Source organism: Harpia harpyja, chromosome 3 (assembly GCF_026419915.1).
Source record: "Harpia harpyja isolate bHarHar1 chromosome 3, bHarHar1 primary haplotype, whole genome shotgun sequence".
Lineage (NCBI taxonomy): Eukaryota > Metazoa > Chordata > Aves > Accipitriformes > Accipitridae > Harpia > Harpia harpyja.
Window position 1 is genome coordinate 28021917 of NC_068942.1, and position 23042 is coordinate 28044958.

Below are 23042 nucleotides of genomic sequence, written 5' to 3' on the forward strand. Positions count from 1 at the left end.
AGAGGGTACTTCTCAGTCTCATCCCATCCTTCGCCCCCTGCCCCAAAATGCAAAATGTCGGAGTGAGTGTAAGGGAAAATTCTCTCATTTTTTTGTAATGAAATACTTTGGGCATGCAAAGGTTGGAAACAAACAAAAAGCCCTGAAGCCAGTATTCAGCTGTCTGTAACTCATGAGAGCTGAGCCAACCTGAAGATATACTACAGGACAAGTCAACAGAACCTGACAAAGTTCAGAAGCTCTCATTAAGATGTAACGAGGTCTCCTGCCAGCCTTCTGTCAAAGAAATGCCCACAGGATTTACAGCTTAGTGTAGAAATTTGTATGCAAGGATAAATTCCTTCCCTTAAATTACTGAAAATGTAGCCTTTATAATTGGTAAGGAAGCAATGAAAAAACAAATCAGAAAATGTTAATGCCTTTCATATTGAAACCAGCATTACAAGTAGTCCACCAATTTTTACATCTTCAACATAAGACGTACAAATGAAACTGCTGGAGCTTTCAGCTATATAGCTGAATGAATGTTTAAGATGCTATTAACAAAGCCTATCCTTGACCTTTTTGTGTTCATATATAATTAGGCTTTGTTTGGGTTTTACTTTTTTGCTAGTGTCATAACTGCTGAATGAATTGTATTTCCATGCACAAAGTGGAACCTACAGAAAAAAAAAATCCATTCATTTCACATATCGATGAGCTTACACATTCAAGAGGAAGCCTGCACCATTATCAGGAATATATTTTGAAATATATTTAAACAATAAATTATTATTTAAAATTGAAATTTCCCTTAATAGATTAGATCCAGACTCTTCCATGCTTCTGTGCACCTATCAGTTGTCAGTTCCCACAAAGTCTTCTGCTCCTCTGTTCTTGGGCAGCTTTATCCCTCCATTCCAGGTACCCTTTTCTCCCATCTCTTTGTAGATGGAATCAATTAGTCATTCCGTATGCTCTGGGGTTTTTTGCTGACTGCAGGCTGGGTGGTAATGCTACTGCCCGCTATCTCAGAGGAGCCTGCTCTTACAGACTATTCATAACTAGCAGACCAATATTTTAACATATTTTCTGAGGTTTTTTTTAAATTTTTTTTTCTCCAAATGGGCTTAATTCAGCAAAACAATCACATCCACAACTTCAAGCATTTCTATAGTTCTAGCATCTTCCAGTTCACACTGATTCAGTCTATCAAAACAAAAGGGAAAAGTGAACCCTCTAAACTAAATCAGCGTTTTCCCTTATGTTAAACAATATATACATCTGAGTATGTGCGTTATAAAGAAGAAAGTATTTGCTAATTATGAAACACCCATTCCTCCATGTTAGTGTATTGAAATGAGGGAAACACCCTCAACACCTTCCTATTTTTCTTCCCTTCCACTGTCATGCAGGCTCTTTCATGGGCTTTGTTTATCATCTGTAATGCTTCACTACGCCCAACTGTTATTGAAATGGCCTCTGTTATTTGAAGCCATCCTCAGGTCATCGCAGTGATTTGTTTCCTACTTTGAGACTTCCTCAGTTACTAACTAGATATTAATCAATGTTAAGAAATGCATTTAAAAACCACTAGCAGCACCTAGTGCCTTTTACTGAAGTTCCACTGTGCCATTTAGTTAGGCAGCAAGGAACAACATACCATGACTCCGGATACAGGATTCACTGTTAGGAGGTAATTAATCTAACACTTCTATTGAAATTTCTTTACAATTCTTTAGAACGAAACAATGAAGCAATTTCTTTTGTATTAACATGTATATTTTAACAAATAACTTACCAGGTCTGCAGATATTTCACAACACCTATCTTCCGTTGCAAGTTTTGGATTACAATAAACTGTTATGCGGTGAAGTTCAATCTATTAAGAAATACAAAAGAGATGAATATGAGATGTAAAAAGTCATGTGTGATGGCATGCATTTTCTTATCTTGGCATAATAGACTTTCTCTCTGAAACACTGTGTATTTCTGAAATGCTGGAAAAAGAGACAAATCCAGAACAATTACACAGCTCCTCACTTAAGGAAGAAATTGTGCAGTCCAAGCATTACTTGGATGTAAATCACATTTTAGATTTAATTTATCTTCATGTAAGTTGCATCTCTCTGTACTGCTCTTGCAATGCTACATAGCCATTTTAGCCCTCTAGACATCCTCTGCAAACCTTCTTTTCAGGAACGTGATTTTCTCCTGCAGTGAACTAGAGCTAAAGGTTTGATAAGCTCTAACTCACATATACCTTCTATCACTTTGGACAGACCTTTGCCTGGACCTTGCCACTAAATCACCTGAAGGGCAAGAAAAACACAAATTCTGTACATAAATCTTCTGTTTCAGAGATTTTTGGGTGGATTGCTGAGAGGAACAGCATCTAATTTTAACTAGCTTATTTTGCCCTTGTATGCCTCCTCCTGCACCTGTTTTGTATCCTTATTCTCTCTCTTGCACTTGGCATTGAGAAGAGTGACTGTTGGTACAGGATCCACTCTGCTGCCTTCATCAGCTTTATGCCCATGTTTTCCTGCAAACATGGAAATCTTGATTGACAAATTCCATGCAACCAACACAAGATAAAAAGAATCTGTTCTTTCTCCTGCATGCTACTTGGAAATGAAGAGATGGTACATACATTTCAAATCAAGTTGAACTCAGTCTTAGAAAATAAAATGAAGCATGATCTTGGCCCCATGAAATAAGAGCTCCAAGTCCAGGCCAAAGTGTTTAGCGCTTCACAGGACTGATTCCTCCCACAATGCTAGCTTGCGGTTACAATCTGCTATTTTCATCTGGAACTGTACACCCTATATAATATAGCTGAAACTTTCAGATGGTCACTATAAACTCCAGGCCAGATGCTTTAAACCTGGTAAATGGATGTCAGCATACTTAAAATAAACTGACATTTCCTGGAGCTTTCAAATTACTTGCTGTGAGCTCTGTGCACGAGGAAACAGAGGAGAGCATCTCTGGGACAGAACAGCCCAAAATATTATGGGGTCGCCTTGGGTAATTCTTGCACCAAAGGCTGCAGGAAACACACCTCTAGCTACTTCCTAATCCCTCCCATTCGGAGGAGGGAGAAACAACTATGAACAACGTGCCCCTATTTCTGCATAGCTGAATTACCCTGGAACGTGGCACAATCTTGATACAGACGTAATCCTTAATTTTTTTGTGTCTCCCCTTTATCAAAGAAAGACAAAGTGTAACAGATGACTGATACAAACTTATAAATAAATCTCATAAAAACTGAAAGAAAAAAAAATACCACTGAAGTTATCTCTAGATGTAGTAATAATAGGTCTACAATAACTATGTGGCTCTTACCCCAAAGCGAATACAGAAAAACAGACTCCTGAAACCAGGACTGAGTTTCTGTAGTTACTTTGGTAACAGAAGTTTTGCCTTAGCAGATGCTACAGCACTGAATATTGTTTAGACAAAAAGACTTAACGACTTCAAATTAAGAATACACACTCAAAATTAATAGCTGGTTTTGAACCTTTTATCTACATAATTCTTTACGATGGTGTTAGTAAAAGCATGGCTAAAACATGATTTCAAGTTATCTGGTTTTCCTTTCATACTACTCACATCTACAGGCTTATCATCTGCAGCACGAGAAGCAATCAGAGTCCTTCCCTGCAAGTCAATGGTGAATTTTTCATCAGTCTGCTTTCTCTCAATTAAATTACAATCCAAATAGAGGGAAATGATCCCCGACTGCACACTAATACCAAGCTTATGCCACTGCCGATCAAACAAGGAATAAATTTCTCGACTCTTAAAAGTGTAGTGCAGTATATTTCCCTGAGCAGATTTGGTCATATACTCCACAACCTTTTTTGTACCATCCAGAAGGACAGAGATCTGAAAGTAAAATAAAATAAAAGAAATGGTCATTTTAATCTTATGAGTATAAGAATTAAACACATACAAACTACGTATGATAAAAATACTTCAACTACATAGATTGGGCAAGAATTACGTTATGAAGCAATCTTCTATGTAACTCTGTAAATACATATCAGCTATAAATCGTAACATGCCTTCTTATCCTAGTCTGCAGTCTTAACGCAATACATATTGTTAAATTTCTGTCATTCCTATAATAAATCACCAATTATTTTAGAGCATTCTGTCAATTCCATATAAACTGTAGCTAAATCCAGTGGTGAAACATCCACTAAGTTATATTTGCCGTTTTATATGGGGAAAAAAAAAAAAAGAAACTTAATGAAAAAAATAAATCAAAGACGACTCTAACCTCAGGTGTGTCATACTGATTTAAAACTTGCCATATATACCAACGCTCTTTCTTGGTATTTCGCCGTACACGGAACGTAGCAACTAGAGAGTATTCTTCAGGAAGCCCATTTGGAAATACTTGCCTACAATAGGAGGGAGAAAAAAAAAGATTTCTTGTTATTCTTACAGACACAAACACTGCTTAAAAGGAATGAACAGAAATAATACCTGGTGAAAATAAGGAGCCAAACGCTCACTCACACTCACACAAATTCACGGGCTTCAGCGTTCAGAAGTGCCTCTTACCGAAAGTACAATTCAGTCTATTTATAAGAATAAATGGCTGAAAAGTTTGCTAATGAATTTTTTGTTCTAACTTTTTAAAAATCTGTGATTACCATAAATAGGAGTCTTAAAAGAACTGCTGCAAAGTAAATGCCACACATAAACAAGTTTTAAAATATTGTTTTTCCCAATTTATTGCTTGGGATACTGGAACAAGTTTCCCAGAGGATTTGTCAATAATCCCCATCCTTGGAGACTTTCAAAACACAGCTGGACAAGGCTCATAATAATTTGATCTAACTTTTAAATTGGTCCTGCTTTGAGCAGGGGCTTTGATCCAGTCACCTCTAAGGGCAATGACTCAGGACGTCTTGAGTATCAGAACAACTGGACTTTAGCAGGCTTGAACAAAAATAAGGAATGCAATTCTGAATGAACGACTTGCTGTTGTTTGATTTTGTTATTCCTTTCTTACCTAAGATATGTCGACACCTCTAAAAAAAAAAGTCTGACTTGCTACCTATATCACCAAACACAGTACAATACCACTTCTATGAACTATTTGAAAAGTTTGCATTTCAGAAAAAATGAAAATTAGTCTGTAACTCAAGTCTACAGACTTTAGTAATCATTGAACATATATTAATTCTGTACTAAACAAATTAGGATGGTGCAATCGAGCTCTTCCTTTTGAAACTTCTGCATTTCAAATTATTTGTTTTCTAAGACAGAGGCAAGACAAATGAAAAGCACAGATGCAAACACTACACAACATACAAGTAGCTGAAGTGTTAACATTGCTGTTTGCTGAAAACTGTCAGGATTGTCCAGCTAGCCACATTGCAAAAGGCAATCCCTGAATCACAGCGAAGGAAACCTGAGGGCCCCATGCAGCAGAAAAATTTCCTCCGTTTTAGTTCCCACAATCATGTGAAGTAAATGGTTTAGTTTTAAAAAAAATAAATGGAATTATAATTACACAGTAATGTGCTATAAAGGCTTTATTAAAAAAAACCTAAACCCAAAACAAAACAAAGGGGAAAAAAAAAAAAAAAGAAAAGAGGAAAGCACCAGCTGACAAGACAATAACCCCACAACCCTCCTGGAAATCAGTGCACTTCAGTTAACTCAGGATCTCAGGAAAAATGCCTTCTGTGCAGAGAAGCCTGCTCTAAACCCCGCCAAAGAGCTTCTTTATGGACTAACACCTATTTAAGTCCCTTATGCGCGAATACACTTCTTTGGCTTATTTCCCACAGCTGATTCCTGTTTTATCCCAGGACCAAATTGGCTGCTTTCCCACATTGTTAGTGGACCCACGTGCTCTGTTGTACAGCTATAGATGTTTCAATGTCAAAAGGCAAGGCAAAAGTGAATAGGCTTTGCAGGACTTAGATCTAGATTTCATACTACTCTGTATTTTAATTATAGCATAAAGAATACGTCTATGATTTATAAAGAAAATACCTTCAGTGGGCATTAGTAACACACGAGTGCGTGTCTGCAGGACAGTAGACTATCTGGACATGGGATCAGCCCTCTGGTTTACAGCACCCCACGCAAGCTATGGAGACGGCATCTCAGGTTTACAGCTGTAAACTAGACAGGATATCTGGCTCTCAGAGCATCTGATTAGCTCTCCAAAATCATTTAAGTTTCCCAGTTAAATTCCATATTGGGAGACGCAGAGGAGTCTACATTAATGGGCAAAGGGCAGGCAACTGTGGAAGGGCAATAATCAGAAATCTTGATCAAATGAAAGGAGGGGAAACCATCAGAAGTCTGCAAAACAAATGGAAGTAGTTTCTGGACGTGGTAGGTATTCTAGTAAACATGGAGCACTTTTTTTCTTTTTTTTTTTTTTCTCACCATCGTTGGTTTTTACTGTAAGCCTCCCTGACACTTTAAGAGCTATCTAAATGAATGACAGTATTAGTCTTCTAAAATTTTCAGTGCTTCTTTCAGAATTTTCTCAAGAAAATTTGGTTGTGTGTGAGTGCACATGATATAAAATTATCCTTCTTAACTGTTTATCAAACCATTTGGGAAACAGGACAAGAGTTAAGGTGTGGACCAGCATTATGAAACAGGGCAGGAATTTACTCTACCTTCTCTTACCCTTGAACTGACAGAGAAAACTGTATTGGGGGAAATGAGAAAAGCAGACAAGGTCAAATTAATTCCTAAGGGCATTACTCTGATTTCAGTGAAGTCAACTAAAGAGGTAAGATTTAAGCAGAATTGGACCAAGGATAAATTCAGTTAGATTCACAAAATAATTTAGGTAGGAAGGTACCTCTGGAGGCCAATGGATCTAACCCCCCGCTCAAAGCAGGGCCAACCTGAAAATTATATCAGGTTACTATAAGCCCTGTCCAGCTGAGTTTTTAAAGTTTCCAAGGATGGCGATTATTCCACAACCCTCTGGGAAACTTGTTCCAGTGTCTGGCCAATAAACAGCACAAATTTGGTATCCAACTACTGTATACCAAAGACATAACTTAACAGAAGCAATATCTTTATTCTGAGAAGAGTTCTCATTGTGTAACTAAATGACTTTTTGGTCACCAAGCAATGTTCATTAACAAATGCTTTAACGTATACACTTAACACTCAACCCTTCCCAGCCAGATGATGAATGCTAAAAGGAAAAAAGTTAAGGGATAAAATACTCAGAAAACTAGCATGCTATCTACTACTATGCAGAATTTCCCCTATTTTCTTGCTCCCTGAATGGCTTCAAGTGAACGTAATAGAATAAAAAGCATGCATCTAGCATTAATGTGACTTAGGCACAGACAATGAGTAAGATACTATAGCAAAATTTAAGTATTACTGCCACATTATCTTCAACTCCGTAAAGCTCAGTTAAAAACTCCTCAGAAATAGGCAAAGTATGCATGTGTTTAAACAATAAATATATAATGACACTTGATGGGAAAAAAAAAGGCAGAACAGAAGCATGGACATAAAACCTCATATGGGAACATGAGAAAAGCCAAAACACAATTTTGCAGAATACTGAATTTGAAATTCAGAAGTTCTTTGAATGTTTAATATACGGTTTTGCCTGATGCACCTACACACATTTAAAAACTAATGAGAGAACTAATGAGACGTCATGTGCAGGGTGAAAACAGTACAAAAGCAGCATTAAATGTTAATGAAAAATACAAAAGCAAGTTGTTCCACATGTCCACAGCTCAACAAGTACTTCCTCATAGAGTGTTTACCCTCTCCATGTGAGGAGAGAGAATAAGGATGAAAGAAACCTGTACCAAGCTCACTTCAAAGTCTACAGATGTAAAGCACAAATACAGAGAACATTAACTTAGGGTAATACCTCATGGTGTCCAAGCCAAAAGCAGTAAGAGAGATGACAGGTCTTAAGAAAGCCCTAACATTACAGAAATATGGGTAGCAATTAATAAGGGTGCAAATTCATCTATAAAGATGACAAGAAAGAACTTACAAGTTCAAACAGACAAGCAAAGGAGGGTATCCTTGGCATCTGGTCTCTGAACCAGGGGATGCTTATGGTTTTTTGGACAAGAGTGTCCGAACCAAAATACATAATCAGACTTGGGAGCAAAAACATGAATCTGAGATTTTCCTCTCCCAGGAAGTATCCTTAACAGTGGGACAACAGTCAAGTTCTCCCATTCCTGTTGAGCTTCCTTAGCTTAAGACAATCCAAACCAGACATCCTTCCTGGATGACTGCTCTAACCTTTAAGGCTATTGAAGAGGTTTCCTCTCCCTCTTCGACACTGAAAGCGTTCATGACTGCTGTGGTTTGTGTTGAATTCAATGCTCTCCAAGCTTGTTACGTGTGATTTAAGCACAGTCAATGGCTTCGGCACCTCTGGGAACACTGGCAGCATTCAGGCATCTCTACACACATCTTTGAGTCACAATGAAACTTGGGTGGGAGTAACATGCCTGGTGCTTCTGAGCTTCCCTGGAACTTATGCCCAGACGCCGGGGGAAATCTGTTATCCAAAATGACTCATTTTAGGTGCCACCAGGGTTTAGGTGGTGCTTGAGAAGAGGCAATTTGAATCATTCTCTGAAACCCAGGCGCCCACAGTCTGACTAAATTATACTTTAGGTGGAAATTAAACAGTTTGATTTTCTCCCTCTGTCCATATTGTCAGTAGTATATAATAAAAAATTAAAGTTGATGAATGGAGCACTGTGTTCTCAAAGTGAAGCACACCCTTGGTGGAAACTGCTCAAAACAATAGCAGGAATTGAAGCACATGAACTGAATACCACAGGCTTGAATTTACACCACCCTAGCCTGCTGGATTGAGGTGTACTGTAAATTACAGAGGCCCCAGCTGGCAGATTGAGGAGACCAAGGATAACAAGCAGGAAAATCCCTAAAAATACAAGGTTTTAGATCATACACATATATGTTACAAATCCAGACATTCAGGTATCTCTTAATGTTCCACAGGTTGAAGCATCAGGCAGATGCATCCAGAATATTAATAAATACACACTGACCTTCTTGTAACAACTACACGCCATTCTATCAGAGCATATGTATACTGAGAGTTGCAAAGGCTTTTGTTGCATTCTCCTCTTTTTTACTGGATTAAACGTAGCCATAATTTTTCCTAAAAACAGGTGCTGTGGCCCAAGCACAGCACAGACTGTATGTTATGAGGTTACTAGAAGAGCAGTTACAGAAATTCTGCACGAACTTTACTAGTGTATGTGTGCATACCTTCCACTGTTTGTAACGATCAAGTATAGACTGATTTTTGGCAAAATATTTGCTTATTCATTTGTTTCCTCAAAAGTTCTGAAAATTTCTGAAACGCAGATACCAGCTGGTTCTCTTACTGCTACTATACTAAAAGAAGTAATTATGAATGAATTAACTGTGTATTCACTGTGCTATAAACAGTTTTAGTTCTATCTTTGTAAAGCAGCATTGAGTTACCCATATCAAATTTAGTAAGGCAATCCTTTATTTACCTTTTGTTTTTATTAAAAAAAAAAAAAAAAAAAAAGCACTAATGGAAAAGCAGCATCTATTTTTAAATCTTATGAACTCTAATTGTTCCATATCGAATGAGAATACACTACAGCATATGATAAACTTCCGTATTTACAAGTATCAATGAAGCCTCCAGCTTGCTGAATATCTTCCAAGAAGAGAAAGATGAGCCAACTTACATTTCCTGAGAGTGAAGTGAGAGATGTTTAGAGTTTATGGCAAGACATATCTTTTCCAGCTGACATATACCATTACCTGGTATATGTCACTTGTAACTTGACAATGTTACAATAATTTGGTGACCAGAGCTCAAGGAGTTAGTTTAAACAACTTTCCTATGGTGGGTAATGATTTATTTAGTACTACATCAACAGAGACACTGAAATCTTAACCTTTTCGTGTTTGCTAAGAGATTTAAACTGAGATCCGTCATGAATAAAAAACTAAAGCTCAGGTGACCAAGTAAAAAAACCTCCACATTATTCTCAATATTTCTACATCAAATTACCATATTATTGATTCTAGGTTTTTGCCTAACTTGACTGGTACAATGAGAGAAGGGAAAATAACTAGCTAGAACAATTTACCATTCTCTGCCTAGAAAGGGTATTTTAAATTCTTTTCAAATAAAAGTTAAGAACAGCTGTTTGTTACTCAGAATAAGAAATAATTTCCTTCTCATTCATCTTCCTCAAATCACATTAAAATGCACTATACTGTTTCATGTTACATTAGGCCTCAAGTTGTTTTCATATGACACATTATATGATACAACTCAAGGGAAACTATTCAGACAGCTTAAGAGTTATTAATTACTTAGGGAGAGCTCAACCCACTCAGAAAATGTACCGCTGAAAGCAAAGCTGCAAATTATTTTAACATTGAGAAGAGTGATTTACCTAATATTTCATATACTTCAACATGCCTCTGCTTTCATTTACTGAACAGGTATAGATTAGCTGTCACTTTTAATATACAGGTGGTTTAGAAATTTTTTTTTTGTAAAATCAATGTTATTGCTATCAAAATTTTAAGGGGCATTTTAAAAAAGATTGATTTGAAAAAGAAATAGAAATACCAAAACTGTTATGTTTGCGCAGAGTACTTTTCCCCTAGGGTTTCCAGCAGTATTCTGTATCCTTATTTACAGGAATTATTGGTGAACTCCTGGCCCTAACTAAATCAAAGGCCAGTCTTCCATTGATTTTAAAGAGGTCAGGCTAACTAAACTATGTCTGCTTTCCACGTCTGGCCAATTTCTGTGCATTTTAACTTTTCAGGAAAAAAAAAAACCAAACAAAACAAACAGTCAGCAGCAATAAGAACTACAGACCTAAAAGTAGTAACATATAATAACAGACACTGGAAATGCAATAATTTTTCTTATAATTTTCCTAAGCAGAATTCTGCAGCCTGACAAAGTTTTGAGAAAATTCAGGTCAACATTTAGGCTTTTGGAGTCTTATCTTGTGGAAGGCAACTTTCAGCATTTCTGATACAGTTATACCCTTGCCTCAACTTGAATATTTGTTTTGTGAACCAAATAGGTCTCAGAGCAATCAGTGAACTTTCCTTGTACCTGGAAAATGAAAATAACCCTAGCAAAAACCAAAGGCTACCAAAAGCAAGAACATGTGATTTGGGCATACAGTCATTCACTTTCTCTCCCCTTTTTAATAATGAATATATTTTAAAATGTAAAAAGATTACAAAATGGGTTCAGAAACTTGCAAGAGTATCACATTATAAAATACTATATTCAAACAGTATGCTTCCCCTTCCAAAATATCACACCTTACCCTGAACGTTGCACAGTAAATTAAGCTGCTCTAATCAGTAGTAAGCATCTTTCCACATAGAGGCACGTGCCGTGGCAAAGAACGACAGCCGTACCACCAGAGAACGTTATGAAGGAAGATGAGTGAGGGAAGAGAAGAAAGCCAGAGCCTGACTACTTCAGCAAGCTAAAACATTACTCAAAGAAATCTCATACTCCAAAATATCCTCCCGCACCTGCACTGGTATAGACTCAAGAAAACCAAATGCAACAGAGTGGATGCAGGCATGGATATAGTACAGTAAGCTGCCTTTTTATGTACAAAGCAAGTAAAGGAAATGTATAGGGTACTAGAAAGATTTGGGTGGCTTTTGCAGTATACAGGCATTGAGATGTTCCTCCAGGCGCTTTTGAGCTCAACATCTAATGCATGGTTACTTGTGATTCACAAAGACTGAAGTTGATCTATATGATTCACTCAGGTCTTACACTAAATACAGGTCTTGCATTCAGACTGTTTCTTTTCCTTAGGAGATGACCAGAGAACAAGCAAACATACTGCTCTCACTGTCTGAGAGACAGGGAACACAGATGACAAAAACGTGGAACTCTAGTTCTTCCACAAAGGGGAAAAACATTTCCTCTGCATCTACTTTCTTCTACTCATGCAATTGCGTGACACCTTCTGCTGTTCCTCTGCCTCGCGCTGCTCAAACCAGACTGGTTTTCCATGTGTTGGCACCACTTACTGACTGAGAAACATGCAGAGACTTTCTAATGTTGCTGGCAGAAAGTGACCAAAACCAGCCTCTGATGCCTCAGTCTGTTTTTTCCACCTGATTCTTCTCATACATATTTTCAGTAGCTGTGGCAGTCAGATAACACCTCTGTAGCAGCTACTGATCTATCAGTAACTGATACCTCCAGTTCCATCTGACCCTCCTTGCATGCACGTTACAATAAGAAGTTGCATTCAGTCTACTGGTTTTAGTCTCGTGAATACGGTGATGCTTCTCATACCAAGTGCCCTTTCACCGAGCATTTCTCCGCATTGCATGAATGCTAAATCTGCTCACGTATCAAAATTAAGAAATGTCAGTTAGGAAGAGCTCCTTCCAGTACCAGCATCCATCCCCCTAGCATAGCTACACTGAAAATATAAAAATAACGCAAAAGAAATGCATCTCTTCTGAACTCTCACCATCTCCTGTCAGGAATCATGCTTTTCCTGGATGTATACCTCATCCTCCTTTCCTTTCTGTAGCTAAATGTGGAACATCACACACATGTGCACCCCCCATCCCCACTTTTCTAACAGGTTTCTGCTCCTGTGATCCACTGTAGGGAATGAAACCTCCCTGTACACATGCAAACATGGTCTTATTGTCCAGCATGAATGTCCCAGAAACCTTCAGTGCTTTTCCGTACTTAGAACCACACTAATAAATCAATTGCCTCTATAAGGAAACTTACTCAGGGTCTGACACATTTCTGATATGCAATCCACAAAAACTGAACAAAACTTTCTCTTTGGAGATTAATGGCAGAATCCGGAGAAGTGTGATGATCTGTCCATTTCTTCGGTGGGTCTGTGATTGTCTCCTGAGATACGGTCTTTGTTCAAAATTTAAAGCTAAGATGTGCTTAAAAGAATGGCAGAGATTTAAGTTTTCTTCAAGTCAGTCAAGAATTGTATCAAGCTTTTTGGCATTTTTACATAATGTCTCAAGGCTATTTTGCTTTGCTGAACGTCCTAAAATCCAATTGTGGCATTCTTTATTTCGAGTGTGGCAACCATCAAGAGAAGAGGACGTGAACTTAAATACTTTTAAAGAAACTTTACATGCTTCTTTTAACACCTACCCATGTCTTTATTTAGACGTTTTATGAGCAGCTCTAACTCATGTGGTCCTTCTAGTTTGCTCCCAGAAATGGAACAAAGACAACAGGTCTAGTTATTAGAGTAGTCTGATATTTGGCAGCCTCTAAAGTCAATGAGATATTAAATTCTTACGCTAAATATGACTATCTACAGCGGAATGGAGTTATTTGGCTGATGAAGAAACCCTCTGAAGATGTTAGACAGAAAAATAATTACGGTAACCTCTGAAAGTCAACTGGCAGCGAAAATTGCTCTGCATGCATTTTTACATGCTTCCTACCCTGAAGCAAGATCTATGGTACAGTGTTAATTATTTGTAGATCTCTGGTTGCTGTTGTCTGGAAAAGCAAAGCAGACACAGACTACAATAGAGGATTTGTCTGTCGGAGGCCATGATCATTCAGTCTGAAGACAGATGATGCACTTCATACTTTCGAAAGGAGGGAGGAAATCAGGAATGACATATCTTTTTTCTTGGCCTATCTATCCATATAATCTTCTCTAGAAGGGGAAGAAATCTAAGCACGCATCTCCCCTTGGAGGTTTTCACAGCCAATTTACCAGCACCGTACAGACATTCGTACAGTTATGGAGAGACACCAGCTGATTCCAGAAACAGAATGGTCTTTTCAGTTTGGTACATAGGAGGGCTGGTCAGCTCCAGCAGAGCTGCATGCCGAGAGACTCGCACCCTCCTACTTCTCACTCTGGTCTTGTGAGAGCTACCTTGTGTAGTTCTGCATGACATCGTGCTACCCAACCTAAATGTGTTGTTTCCTTACAATCCTCAATTTCTTCCTGTTTGGTCTCCCCTCACCCCAACCCAAACTTTTAGTAGCTTTTTACAATGAATCAATGGAACAAGGGCTAGCAAAGTGAACTGTTGATTACACTTGAACGGGCTCCCCACTTCCTTCCCTGGTTTGTTCTGTAAGGTCCTAGACAACCCTAGCTGACGGTAAAAGGCAAACCATCTCACAGGCCAGCATCCCTCTTATGAAAATGCTGAGTGCTCACAGTAAACATAATAGCATGGCTGGCAGTGGAAAGGGAGAGCTAGAAGGACTGCTGTATGGAGTGCAGCTGAACTAAACTAAGGGATGCTTTTTTCCTGACCTCCTCAAATAGTTGCCTGGATAACTAGCCTCCTCCTCGTCAGCATCCAGGACTGCCTATAAATAAATTCATTCCAGGCTAAAGTCACGAGCAGGACATGCTAAGAAGTGCTTGAGAAAAAAGGCACAGGCAACACCAAAGGTAATACAGCCTACAATACTGTTATAGATGGATATATCCACCCATCTCGGTTCCAGCTGATCTCCCCCCAAAAAGAAGGTATAAGTGGTGAAGATTAAGTTACCAACAGAAGAGAACGGAGTAGGAAAGAAGGTTAACGATACCAGATACCAGGGTCTGACCTGAAATAAGTAGCTCTGTCAGCTGCAAGAGTGAAGCTACAGAGAGAGAGAACATGCTTTTGCTTTAACACCCCCTACACACAGCATGACTAGTCTATGCATATTTAAGCCTAGTGTTCTGCTTACTATTTGAGGGATAATTAGATAAATAATGTGCTCTTTTACAGTTTGTAAAAACTGTTAACATTCATGAATTCTAAACGAATGAATATCGAAAATAAAAGATCAAAAAAATTCATTTGCATCACATCGAAAGACCTAATAGCATTTTCAGAAACCAGAAATTATCACTTTTTTGAAGTCTCAGGACTTAGAAATGAGTTGTCTAATTAAAGTCAAGTTAAAAAAAAAAAAAAGAGTACAAACAGCTTAGGCTGCATCTGTCACATTTTCTGTAATAATGAGATTTTTGGTAAGTTACAGATTAAATGGGGTTAAATTATATCAAGCTCAAAAATATCAACATCGCATTGCTATCTGCTGAGTCATAACTATGTTTAACAGGATGGGCCAAGGACCTTGCTAACCCTGTTACTATCAGGCCCAGCTGGGAAATGGCCAGGTATTCCCTTTAAAAGGCTAGGAGAGAAACAAAAAAAAAGCTTGTAAAGAGAGATGGGGTCTCGCATTAGGCCCAAGACAGAGGTGTTGAAAAGAGGCTTCAAGCAGTGGTAGCTTTGGATAAGTCAATGAACATTTTATTTAGATTTTTCCTAACCTTCACATCAAAAGAACCCAATAAACCCAACTTGAAAGAACACTGGATATTCGGGAGTCCTTCTCAGGCTGGGGAAACAGGCCAGATGCCTTATATCCAAACAAGGAGGCTTGATATGCTGGGAATTTACAAACTTTTCTCAAAACAGCAAAGGCTCCACAGTACAAAAACTTTGCATTGAAACAATGCATCAACTATAACTTAATTTGAGGTTGAATCATCTATCTAACTTCTATGCGAACGTAACAGAACTAGAATGAACAATGACCTTATTTTTCAGCAGTAAGGCTGAGACTGAAGTCTTTACTGCTGATGAAAATTCTTGAGAACATCGTATTACCTACTACAAACCCCAGGCTAGTAGATGAAGCATGGAAGAGTTATGACAGTAAAGAAAATATCACTAATATCACCAATATTTTGCATTGTATAAAATTGTAACATTTAAGCATGCAATGAGATGCAAGAAATATTTTGGAAGTTTTAAAAAGGAAATACTTTGTTCCCTCACCGTCCTATGACGAAAACAGCATTTTGATGAATTCACTCTTACCCTATAAATCACTTGGCTGACAATGGAATTAAGTACCTAGTATTATGGGAATCTATATTCTTAAGGAAGAACATTCGTTAACAGTATAGTCTATAATAGAATCATAGAATCCCAGAATGGTTGAGGTTGGAAGGGAGGTCACCTGGTCTGACTCCCCCTGCTCAGGCAGGGCCACCTAGAGCCAGTTGGATAGGAGTACACATTTACTTGTGTATGAGAACAAAATCAATCCAACATAAGCTGTTTAAAGAGATGACATTTAATTGTGATAACAAAAGTTAGGATGCTTTAAAAAATGTAATCTTAGGCATAATAAGGATTCATATTAGTAGTGCTAACTGGTCCTTAAGGAAAGCAATGAAGCAAGGCTGTGTTATAACTCTTCATCTTTCAAGAACTCTACCAGTTAATGAGTCATGACTTTCCTTTCTGTGAAATCATATCAGCTATCTTAAATCACAAAGTGTTTTTTTTAGTGCTCCTAACACTTTCACAACAAACCAATCTTAACCTTGTGTAATTTCCTGGTAGCATAGCATATCTGTCTCCACAAACTAATAGTAATACAATAATTTATCACTTCCTAAATTTAAAGAAAGTCCTGCAGAAAGGAAAGTAACCAATAAAAAATGAGAAATCGTTTCAAAGTCTATGCTCCTTTTTGAGTAAACACAGACATCAGATGGCATTTCTTGCATCTAATGTTTTCAGACATTCAAGTAATCACACACAGTTTCATTACTGAACTACCACTACAACTTATCTTCTATGTTTGGTCCTGTTGTGGTACATTTTCCAATGTCTCTGTCCATATGATCATTCCTACGAGTTACTGTCTTTATCAATATTGTCCACAGTTCACATAAAATGAAACATTCTATGTTACACATGCTAAATTCTCAGTGACTTAATTTCACAGGAGATATTTAAAAAAAAAAAAAAACAAACCCAAACCCAATCTACTGCACTATAAGACTCCCCTCCCAAAACACCTTGTTTCCAAGTAACACCTTTACCTATAAAATGAGTGAGCATTATCTACTAATCCCACAAAAGTCAGCTGCTAGATGTCAATCCTGAGCAACAGCAATAATTTAATGCTGCAACTGCATGTGTTGTACTTCAAAGTAAGCACACCCATCATGGAGGGTCCTGAGTGCAAGAATTGGACCTGGAAGTGCACTTCTTCCCCCCAAGTCTTGGCAAACAGTCCTGTTATTGTATGTGCTCCTAGTGAATACTATTATCTTTTTTGTTTAGTTTCACAGATTAAGTTAAACTGGCAGTCATCTAGCATTCTGACCTGCTCACTTAGAGACAGGTCCAGTAAGATAAAAAATAAGGTGCGTGGAGTCACAGCACCTTGGTGATGCTATCTGTGTTGTTACGTCTCAGGAGTGGTCCAAAGCAAACCTCATGTTCCTTAGCCATGAAATAGCCATTACTATTTTATAGGATATGCATTCAACAGTATTTGAGTAATCAACACTGGTCACCATAGACTATGAACATACAGATTTCTTACTAAACTCTCAGCAGAGTTCACAGAGAAAACTGACTAAAAGAGATAAATTGAAGTTTATCAAGGGCGTCAACATTAACATTGCTAATACAGGTGTAGCAATAAGCAGCAGCCTAATCCCTAAAATAAAAGATACACACATTTTTGTATGACAATTAAAAGCCTAATGCCATATTAGGAAAAATCAACAAGTTATTATTCAAGGCCTGTATTGTCATGCTCAATCCCAGGGTATTTTTAGGACTTTTTTTTTTTAATAGAATTCTGAGATCCTGCAACTAGTCACATTGACTAAACCCCAAAATAACACAATCTCTTGCACATGGTTCTGTTAATACGCCAGTATCTGTACATCAGGACTTAGTTTCTATAGATTACAGACTGTTCTTCATGATTAAGTTGATTAAATCATTCCAAGTTTTGAAATGAGTTTGTGACATGACAAATATTCACTTGAGACAAGGCTGCAATCAGCAAACTCTGTACACTTATGACTGAAATCTTGTTGATACCCAGACGTCCAAGTGAAAAATCCAGGGCATGGATTGTACTATTCATGCAAAATTAAAGAAATTAATTAATTAATTAATTTTGAATTAAAGAATTCAAAAATTTGTCAACTTACCACCATAAATAAAAAATGTTTCATTGAATGATGATAAAAACTGCAAAGACCTAATCACAGAGAAATGCTAGAGGCCAAAAATCTTTCACAACCAACTGAAAAGAAATGAAAATCAGTGTAATGAAAAAAGCACCAGGCAGTTTCACTGTGAGCGAGCCCATGAACTATTTTTAGATAGAAAAACTAAATACTCAGAGGCAAAGTGGGGGAAGGGAATAGTATCTCTATGACATCTTTAAATGACAAAGCCCCAGTGTAGACACAGATGTATCAGCACAAACATCTTTTGTAGGTACAACTTTAGTTAGGAGGAAGAACGCCTGACAGCATAGCTAATGTAAACTACATTTCACAAAGTGTTAAATCACAAAAGCCGGGAAAAAAAAGAAAAATCTGATTTATTACAGAGTGTTTTTTTTTTTTTCCAGTCTGCTGATAAATGACTTCTGAAGCACATGGCACCACTGCTTCAGCTGGAGAAGTTATATGCATTTTACAGAGACACTTCAATCCTCTCAGCCCAATCAGCAAAACTGATAAAGGATCTTTCAATCTCTAATTTTATACTACAACATACGGGGGCCAAAGTCTATCCTCAGCTGCATGCATTATATCCAGTATATTTCATTGAATTCTGTGTGGCTGCATACAGCATTGCTGTATATACCCATATTTACTCTGGATTTCTACGAAACTTCAACTGTATTAATCCTGCAACTGTATTTTTGTTCTAAGACTATTTTGACTAGTGTTCTTATCAAACACAGGTCTTGTTACAGACTTAGATCTGCATCCTCCTTATTGATTTATAGCACTATCTTGTACTCACTTTTGGGAAATTTTTTTCTTCAAAAAAGATGTCCAAGACAGACCAAGACAGCATTGCAAACATTTTGAAAGTCAGCATGTTTGGCAGGGAGTAGGAGACATGTAAACTCTCGTGAAAGTTCCCCACAGTTTGGCATTACTTAAGGCTCTCTTCCACTAACATACCGGTAAATTGAACAACCTATGGCAGAACCTGTGTCCAATTTTTTGAACAAAAGCCATAGGGAAGCGTGCAGGTATATCGCTTGTGCTGAATCTAGAAACCTAATAACACAATAACTTTGTCTAGCAATTGCGCTATGACAGTATACGTTTTAAGTTTTGCTATCTTATCCAATAAGAAAACTGAAAAATAGTTTTGGCATCCATATCAGATGAAAATAAAAAGGAATTCTATATAGGAGTATATCACAAAAGTGAAATTGCTTAGATATCGCAGATACCGTTGTCTTAATAAGAACAATGGAATTGTTTTCCACAGGGCAGGTTAAACCATTAAACTGAAGGTGCAATTTCAGGGTTTGCTTAAGCTAACAGGAGGCTGCTCCCTGCCCCAGCAGCGTGTTCTTCCTCCTTCCCTGCTGCGATTGCTGGAGACCACATAGCCACAGGGATCAACCGCCAGCCTCGCTGACCGGAGAGGCTGATGCTGATGTGGAGGAAGTGAGATGAGGCTGAGAGCTGGAGAGGAGTGCTGTGAAGGTGAACTTCTAATTTTATTTTCTTCCAAATAATAATCTTGGCTGGATGCATTTCTCCTTTCAAACAAAGGCAGCAGGAAAAAATAACACTACTCTAAACTGAAATACGTGTTTTTCAAATTAAGGAAAGCTTTTTAAGTAAGAAAAGTAAACTGCCTTTGCTATTTGTTCCTCCAGTGCTTCTGTGATTTGCTTATTGCCTGCCTTAAGTTTCATCCTGAACTGCGAGGCACACGGGGGATCCACACAAACACTGCTGGTTTCCTGCACGCTCTCATTGTGGACCAGTGCCCTTAAAGTACACATCTCCCAAAAGCTTCTTCCCTTTATCTGCAAGTGCGTTACGGCAAGAACAACATTGCTGGGGAAAAAAGGTAAAGAAACTGTCTGCTTCATCCTACATCGTCTTACCAGCTCAACTGGTATGACGCTGCCACGCTACGTGCTCTGCTGTCAGGGGAACACACTACAAATCAAAGAATTCAGATTTGCTGCACCCAGTGGCATAATTAAAATAGTTTTTCTGCTCTCTGTTCCCTCACAGTCTGCTTTCGATGTAAGTACTATATATTTTTATATATAATCTTCCCCTCTGCCACCTCTCTGCCATTACTTTTACTTTCCCAATTCTTTCCACATAGTAAATTGCATGTTAAATTACAGGATGATTCAAGCCCAATATAGCAATTAAAATCCATTAATGCCTGAATTTTAAATTTTATAAAAAGTTCTTGGCGTATTTCTTGTAAATTGTCAGGTAGAAACAAGCCCAAATACGCAGAAAAAGACATCCACATGTGTTCATTCTTTAAAAGAAGCATTGTCCTATCATTTTTCACGGTAAGAGGCCCCAGTTTTCACGTTAGTTATGAAATGAAATAATTGGTATTTACATGGTAGGTACAGCTCCAATTTATTCTCTCAACAGTAATCCCTGCATTATCCTTCTTTTTTTCATTTATAAAATGCAGTAAGTTTTCAAGTTTCTGGAAAGAAACACAAAGTACACAATTTCAGTACCTTTCAACCAGAATCGGAAAAAGAAAGATTGTATCACTGCAGCTTCTGATCCACTACTTTGAAAGACCTGAAGAAAGCATCAGGATTTGTACTAATTTCAGGCTCCCACACTCAGGAAGCAAATTCCAGAGACAAGGCCCTTTTCTTGAAAATACCCTGCAACCAAAATACCAGACATTTCAGTCTTAGCATTGTTGGCTCCAACAGCTCAAATGACCTCAAATAAATACGCGATATAGGAAGGGTGAGGTGGTTTCTTACATAACTATCTAATATTTTAGTAGACCAAAGGCTAGCAGGACTTTGTGTAAGCACAGATGAAAGCTGGTTAGCATAACTGTAACTACTTGCCTCCAAACAGGGGTACCACCTCATTGCCATTTTCAGTAGATGTTTTAAAAGTTTTCAATGAGAGCTTTTGGAAACCGGTGATTTTCTCATCTATCCATTCTATACTGTACTTTAGAAATAGGTATACTATTTCTTAATATATATCTTAATAATATCTTTCAAGAAGACTGCTGAACCCGACTGCTGTCCAAAACACATGCCATGGGCAAAACTAATCAAAAATGATGCCCACGTGGACATTCACTGACAGCTGAAGTCACATGCAAGGAACTCGGTATTTATTATTTTGGTGAAGAAAGAAGTCTCAGCAGATACAACCAAAGAACATACGGCAAAGTAAATGGTTGCAAAGCCACCCAGAGGTAGGTGCGTTTGGGGAGCGAAATGCTAGCTATGAAAAGGCTTCTAACGGTGAGCACAGAAACTGCCTCGCTTGATGCCACCTATGCTCCAGGAAATGCAATTCCCTATGCATTTTTTGTAATTAAAAAGGTTAGCATTAAAAACAAACAAAAAACCCCACATAAAGATCCTTTCATCATTGATTTCTGTTCTTAGCAGAAAGAATCCTCCAGCCTGGAATATACTGACAGAAATGGGAACAGTATTTCTGCATCCAGTAACTAGACATCACAAGAAGATGAAACACTTTCTCTGAAATATGGCCCGAGCCACAGCCACAGCTCTTCTGGCAGCAGCGAGTGATAACATTGCTGATGGAGCTCAGTAGTCCAAATACAGTCAAAAACCAAGCTCTTTTGCAGTATCTTACACTGAAAGGGGAAGAATTCCCCAAAAAGTCATGAGACTAATCCCAACTGCTATAACTCTGAGATCATTTAACAGCCAGCTACGATAATCTCCTCAGTAAATTAATATGGTTTGTCAAGCCAAATAAACTACAAAATAAGAAAGCCATGACTGTGCCATTAAGATTTGCTATTCATAAACATCCATTTCAAAACCATTCTGAAACTCAGCTGAAATCAACTTACTATCTCCTTTACTGGTGCTTTCAAAGGAGGAAAAAAAATGGCCCACCAGCAACCCAGGAAAGTGAGATGAAGAAACAACTGACGTCTGATGCATCTTCAGACAAGGACAGTGAAATTATTTCATCATAGTGCTATTTACTCTAAGGCAACTAAAGAACAAAGATTAGCCTACAAGGCCTCATGTCCAGAAGTACTGAATACTGCTGGCAGACCTAAAGGAGTTGCTATCAGCACAGAGCCCTGGGCTGCTTTTGCCAGCAAACTCTATGCCAAACTGGAATACACTGCATAGGCAGTACACGTTAAACTCTAGAGAACAAAAGATGACTCCATAATGTATTTATTGAAATAAAATTAAAACATTATACAATTACTATTATTATGACTATATAATTAGATTGTCTGCATGATGGTATTTTACTGTGAATTTCTTTAGGATTCAAAAGCTCAGTTATACTACTTTATCTAGGAATAACTTCTATTAATGTCCATGTAAGAATTGCAATAAGTAACTCACAGTTTTTTAATTTAAAAATCACTCTTTAATCCTGAAAATATTATTAGAATTGAATTAATATTTAATAGTCGTTTACATGGAGTATAAGAAAAACTATCCATCTCCTATCACAAGACAAAATACCTACAGAACGCCCCACAAAAAGAGATAAAGGTAAGAGATATAACTAAAATCCAGCATAAATAGACATAATCGATTTCCCAAGCTGACACTGCATTGTAAATTATTTACGACATATAAATAGGTGCAACACTACTCCAGGTCCATTGAAAAAAACCAAAATGGCATCACACAAAAAAAATGGCACAGCATAGCTTTCTATTACCCACACTACAACTGAATGAATGAAATGCAAGAGGAGATGTGCCAAGTTACTTGATACTTGCTAGTCAGCTTAATCAGATACTCTCAGTTTCCTGCAGGATGGATAACAAACACTGTTCTGCTGCTTACTGCACACCACGTGTACTAAAATATTTTCTGTGGCAGAATGATCCTAAAAACCTCTGTGCATCTAATAACACAAGGGGTCTGGAACCACACAACCTGACATAACATAAGAGAAGGAGATTTACATAAAAATAATAAG

General features: G+C 37.8%; 1 protein-coding gene across 5 annotated transcripts in view; it reads right to left on the bottom strand.

Annotated features, from left to right (window-relative positions):
- The window catches only part of COL19A1 (collagen type XIX alpha 1 chain), a 199407-nt gene that overhangs the window by 161222 nt on the left and 15143 nt on the right, over positions 1 to 23042 (bottom strand). For all 5 annotated transcript variants that reach the window (XM_052781799.1, XM_052781796.1, XM_052781797.1 and 2 more), the window contains 3 exons: positions 4271 to 4394; positions 3598 to 3873; positions 1781 to 1861 (listed from right to left, as the gene is read on the bottom strand). In XM_052781799.1, coding sequence (XP_052637759.1) covers positions 1781 to 1861; positions 3598 to 3873; positions 4271 to 4394 — 481 coding nt within the window. The remainder of the gene's footprint in view (positions 1 to 1780; positions 1862 to 3597; positions 3874 to 4270; positions 4395 to 23042) is intronic.